Raw genomic sequence first — 5,606 nt, 5'->3', positions numbered from 1 at the left:
TAATGTATCGTCACGTCAATGCGGCATTTGATGGCATAATGCTCTCGCGCATCAAACCGTTTTTTTTTATCGCGAATATGCAGAGCTTGATTTTCTTTTTTTTGTTTAACAGGAAATCAACCGAGCCATGTTAGAAATCAAGATGTACCTCTCAAGAACAACACCCTACTAACAGTCCATATTTGTATTTACCAAAGGGTTCTCTACGCAGAGGTTGGCACTGTATTTACAAGAGTAAAAAATGCATACATTCATGTAATAATTTTGGAGAATAATTCATAGTATTAATGTGGATAACACCACTAGTAATCATTTCTTATCTATTAACTGATGTACTGTTGAATTCTTGTTAAGTCACCGTGTGTGTTGTAGATCTCTCCTCTCTCCGTAAGATCGTTTGACTTTGAAATTTGTTCAAAAAAAGATTGTAAAACGTGTGATGCAGCAGCAAGACACGGTATAGACCTACCGGTAACAATCCACCAATGCAGAAAGAATTTTAATGGCACCTCCAAGTCTATGGAATCACACATGGTTGTGAAATCTATACAAAAATGCAACACTGAACAATTTGTAATTAAAAAATTAGTTGGTGACAGTGACACCACAACTATGGCAAAAGTCAGGCAAGAGGTCGGTAGTACCATAGAAAAAATCCAGGTACCCTGATCACTTGAATAAAAATTAGGCAACCAACTATACAAAACAGAGAAAATTCACAAGACCCTTACCTCAAAAACAATAAAATATCTACAAAAAAATTTTGTCTACATGTTAAAAAATTGCCTAAAGGAAGAAGATTCAATAAAACAGGGACTTTCTGCAATCAGTAGGCATCCATTTGGCGACCATTCGCATTGTGATCCCTCATGGTGCCGATTTCTAAGAAATGGTCATTCTAAAAGTTACAGCTGCCTGCCTTATGGAAAACCGCTAACGGATCAGCTGTTGAAAGTACAGATTGAGCAGCTCTTTCAAAGCTATAAACCCAAAGCTAAACACCTATTAAAAATTGGGTCTACACAACCAAACGAGAGTTTCAACATGACAGTTGCTTCAAAGGCTCCAAAGAGTACATTCTATGGAGGGTCTGACAGTCTAAATTTCAGAGTTGCTTCTGCTGTACTCCAAAAAAATGAAGGGAAAACTTATGTTGCTGATGTTAGTGTCATCCTTTTGTGTTTTATGCTTGTGTTGTTTATCAAAAATTTGTTTCATTGCTTTATTACCATTTACATTATTATAAAATGAAGTACATATTTACCTGTTGAACTGTAATGACGAGAACAAAAAACAATTCTACACAACATATTCTCTTTTTTTTTTCAAACGAAAAATTATTCAGTAAGATTACTAAGTACCATTACACAAACATTCGCTTGAACCAAAAAAACTTTTAAGAACGCTTGCTCTGTTTAGTCAAACAAAGTTATCAAAATATGATAAAGTCAGAGTTTATCCCATATTAATTAAAGCACAAAAAAGTTAACATTTTAAATTTAACATTATCAAAGACCTGTGGAAGCCGAATAAAAACACAAATATCGTTATGCATCATAATGTTAATACAAGTGAATTTCATATAATTTTTCAGATTCACAAGAAGCTGAACCTATCCCCTGGCAAATATACTTTGAAGAGAAGACAGTTCATGGACATAGAGAGTTCCACCAGAAAAGAAAAATCAAAGAGTAAAGAAAGTAAGAGAAGGCGTTTACAGCTCAAACAACTTCGTTCTGGTCAATACCAGGAAATAAGAGAAGGCAAATCTTATGAAACTGAGATAGATCTTGCACCAGGTAAGTGGCTTAACCCTTATCATTATTCTGCCTTTGTGACCAGTGTAAATCATTATCAGCCTGCATCCGTGCAGGCTGGTCATGATCTGCAACATTGGCCAGTCAGTCAGTATGTTTTTGGTAAGTTCTACTTTAAACAATTAATGGTACAGTCCTAACTGAAAGATGGACACATTCATTATAGGAATTTAGCAGAGTAAGGGTTCAGGTGTTCAAATTCAGATGTTTGTCATGTAATGGATTTGTTTGCAGACATTAGAATATCTACCATTTATGCTAATTTGTAAACACGTGGCATTATATACAGATTTCAAGTTTGGTATTTTTAAAAAAAAAATCTTATACAAGCTTATCTGCCAAGAATTTATTTTAGCAAATATTTGATTAAAATACTACTTAGTATGTATATGAAGAAGTGATATAAATATCAGACCATTACAGTCAAACCTGTGTATTCAAACCATCCTTAGAAAAGCCAAATTGTGGTCTTTATTGGGAGGTGGTCTTTATTTACAGGTTAGAATACACTGTAAACCTTAAAATGGGAATCAAAACGTGGTTTTTATAGTCAGGTGGTATCTGTTCAGAGGTGGTCTTTAACATAGATTTGACTGTAGTATTATACTTGTTAAATTTACTCTAAGAATTGTATATTTAGAATATCCAGTTCAGTTTTAAAAAAACTTAGGGGGAAAGTATATTCGATCCCGCATAAAATGACATAGCAACAGTTCTGTCAAACATAGCCATAAGCAGAGGAGGTGCTACTGTATATAAAGCAATATATGACAATAAAAATCCATTTCCACAATTAAGTTGATACTGTATGGGTTATTGGGTATAACATGTTGCATCAGAAAACAGGGCAGAGATTTTTGACAGCATTAACATCCAAGATCTTTGATGATGGATAAATAAGGACCAATTCTGTTCCAGTTTGGGGAAGGTTTGCTTTGGGTTATTTTTTCTCTAATGTATTCTCAAATATATATTTTCTCAATTTAGATGAAGCAGATATAGAGTGTATTCCATATCCAATCATAGAACCACAGTCTTGACAGTGTGGACTATCAGGGGAGATCTGATCTTTTTTGACCTTGAAGACTACTGGCTTAGTATGTATAATTCTAATTTATTTCATTTTTTATGCTAACTTATGAATATTGTGTTTTATCAGCGGGATATAATAAATCCGTATCAATTGTAGTTGCCCTTTGTTATCTATAGTATATTTCTCGATTCAAATTATTTTACTTATTGAGAATTCCATAAAGTTATGTTGCAAGAAATAAAATAAAATGGCACTTGATGTTGTGTGCATATTTCTAACGTCAAAACAAATCTGACGTCATGTTTCCCGCGATTAAAAATTAGTGAAAAATGCAAATCTCAACATAATTAAGCATAAAATAAAAAAAGAATTTTTTTTACCTTTTTTTAAAATATAGAATATCTCACCTCAGGTTTAGATAGATGTGTAATAATGGCTTTGACCCAAAACATCCAAAGTACAACTAAACTGTACTTAGATCCCTATAAGAACCCCTATTCATGTAGTTTCAATGTTATTCCTAAATGATGTTACAAGACAGTAAAGCGAAATATTACGCTTATTTACCTGCAATCATTTGATTATTTACTTTTTTTCTAGATCCAGAAGTGATATAATACGATTTCTGCATCTGACCAAATGTATATTTGAAGGATGTCAAGCAAGCAAAGAATTTCTGAACAAGCAAGTCAAATTTACTGATAAAGTATGAAAATGGACAATGTTTCACCATGGAATCAATGTGGAAATACTACTACAAACGATTCCTTAACAGATTTCATCAATATTTAATAATAAAGCAGTATGCTTATTGCACACAATCAAAAACTTTGATTCAGAATTTTGTATAAACCAATGTGAAGTCTTGTGGCTTTTTTTTTAATACCTTTCCAAACCTCCATTCATGGCTTTTAGACACACTGCCAATGAGGAGAGTTGTCAAAAAGGATAGCCACACACGCTAGTGCTTTGTATGAACATTTCTTTCATGAAAATTTGAAGCTCATAATGCTAGGGAAGATGTGATTGCACTGAAAAAAATATACGAGGTAACTTGCACTGACGCTACACCATATACATTCTCTTGGAGCTATATTTCAGAAAGTCTTACTTACAGTAAACAAACCAAGGAAAACATGATCACATGGCAACCAATGATTTCGTCAAAGGCAATCAGTAAATCAATGGCAAGAAAAGCAAGTGCAAGTGGCTTAAAACTATGTCATGTTATGAAAGCTCATGCAAGAGATGAATCAGAAGGCATAAAAATTCTTTTTTCTGAAAAAATGCTCTTCATAAAGTCAGAGTAACACAAAGTAAACGAATTATTGACAGTGTGTCAGAGTTTCTGAAAAATGAACAATGAAACAGTAGCAGCATATTCTTGCTTTGATGCAAAACTTTTCAGACTAAAACAGCTGATTTGAAACGTACTTTGTCCATTATTACATCATTTTCTGAAAGGTATAATACTCTGAATTCTGTCACACATTTAATGTTGACAAATGAAAGGAAGATTGCATTTTGTTATTGATATTCTTTGAAAAGAATCATAAACAGAAATTGTTTTTGAATCTAACTTTTATGTACAGCTTATGACATTGTGCAACATATCTTTTATATTCTCTAGTACTGAGGTTCTTTGGAAAAATGACTTTGTATTTGTAAGTCATATTTAAGTAATCAGTGCTGTTTTTTTTGTTGTTGTTGTTGTGCTATGATAAACCATACAGTTCTGTCAATTCATTTATGATCTTTGATAGTTGAATAATTAGTTTTGGCAATAGTTAACTGTTCTTCTTTGAAAATTTGGTGTCCAATTTGGAATTAATATTTCAACAAGAGGGCCATGAAGGCCCTGTATCGCTCACCTGACCTATTGACCTAAAGATCATACAGATTAACATTCTGAAGCGCTGTTTTTCATTACGATATGGTATCATTTTGTCTCTAAAGTGTTAACTAGCTTTTCCCTCTGGTTTGACCCTGACATAGTGTTTTTGACCCCCATGACCCGATCGAACTTGACCTAAAGTCAATCAAGATTTAACATTCTGACTAAGATTCATGAGGATACATATGTATTTGATTTTAAAAGTGATGATAAAACTTTTTATATCAAATTTTTTTTCTGGTGGATTTTGAGAGCATGAGAAATATAATTATTGGTACATTTGTGTATTTGCTGGGTATATCTTTAAAGTTGACTGTGTTTTGTGGGCAAAAAGTAAAACCTACCTATATTACTTCTACAATATGTAATCTAATAAGTAAAGGCATAATAGAGACCTTTTACCACATGTAATGTATTATTTTTAAAGATGTCTATTTCTGTTATTTTTAAAGATGTCTATTTCTGCCCCCTTCTGTTTAAGAGGTAAATTCACTTTGAACAGCAGAAAAATTGTTCAGAAATGGAAATTTTCCCACTTTTATACAATAAACAAATAAGCCTTGACAAACAAATTTCAAGGAAAAAGGGAAAAATTGGTCCCTGAGGTTTGAACCTACAGATCCCTGAAAGCTTTCAGTCGAGTGTTTACTGTAGGAATTGAATACTATTCAAAAAGAAGATACTCTATTACTAGTGTGTTTCCTTAATCTTTGAATAGTAGAGCTAAAAATTCTATGTAAAACTAATTCCTATACTTCTGCCACAAATTCACTGCTTGAACCTTACAGTTATTACTTATCAGCATCAATTCTCATCACTTCTAACATTCTCAACTTGAGGTACAGCAAACAAGAATTTTGTA

At 32.8% G+C, this 5,606-nt stretch overlaps 2 protein-coding genes across 2 annotated transcripts; both read left to right on the top strand.

The window, feature by feature from the left end:
• The first annotated feature begins 726 nt into the window (after window positions 1-726).
• LOC123527843 (uncharacterized) lies at window positions 727-4,757 on the top strand. The gene is made up of 3 exons (XM_053526025.1): window positions 727-1,245; window positions 1,595-1,799; window positions 3,844-4,757. Exons 1-3 carry the CDS (start codon window positions 772-774, stop codon window positions 4,158-4,160), a joined length of 996 nt encoding a protein of 331 aa, XP_053382000.1. The 5' UTR covers window positions 727-771; the 3' UTR covers window positions 4,161-4,757.
• Window positions 1,408-2,900, top strand: LOC123534078 (uncharacterized). Its single transcript, XM_053527357.1, has 2 exons — window positions 1,408-1,799; window positions 2,805-2,900. The coding sequence occupies exons 1-2, from the start codon at window positions 1,550-1,552 to the stop codon at window positions 2,855-2,857; spliced, it is 303 nt and encodes a 100-aa protein (XP_053383332.1). The 5' UTR covers window positions 1,408-1,549; the 3' UTR covers window positions 2,858-2,900.
• Window positions 4,758-5,606: the final 849 nt, after the last annotated feature.

This window comes from Mercenaria mercenaria, chromosome 16 (assembly GCF_021730395.1).
Source record: "Mercenaria mercenaria strain notata chromosome 16, MADL_Memer_1, whole genome shotgun sequence".
NCBI lineage: Eukaryota > Metazoa > Mollusca > Bivalvia > Venerida > Veneridae > Mercenaria > Mercenaria mercenaria.
Note: the sequence above shows the minus strand (reverse complement) of the source record. Positions and strands in the feature narration are given on the sequence as shown.

What these genes read in the sequence shown, in the direction of transcription:
- LOC123527843 (XM_053526025.1), top strand. Translation starts at nt 772, where the DNA reads ATGTTAAAAAATTGCCTAAAGGAAGAAGATTCAATAAAACAGGGACTT. An exon ending in TTACCATTTACATTATTATA is followed by an intron (nt 1,246 to 1,594) that starts AAATGAAGTACA and finishes ATAATTTTTCAG; the next exon opens with ATTCACAAGAAGCTGAACCT. An exon ending in TGAGATAGATCTTGCACCAG is followed by an intron (nt 1,800 to 3,843) that starts GTAAGTGGCTTA and finishes TTCTTTCATGAA; the next exon opens with AATTTGAAGCTCATAATGCT.
- LOC123534078 (XM_053527357.1), top strand. Translation starts at nt 1,550, where the DNA reads ATGCATCATAATGTTAATACAAGTGAATTTCATATAATTTTTCAGATT. An exon ending in TGAGATAGATCTTGCACCAG is followed by an intron (nt 1,800 to 2,804) that starts GTAAGTGGCTTA and finishes TTCTCAATTTAG; the next exon opens with ATGAAGCAGATATAGAGTGT.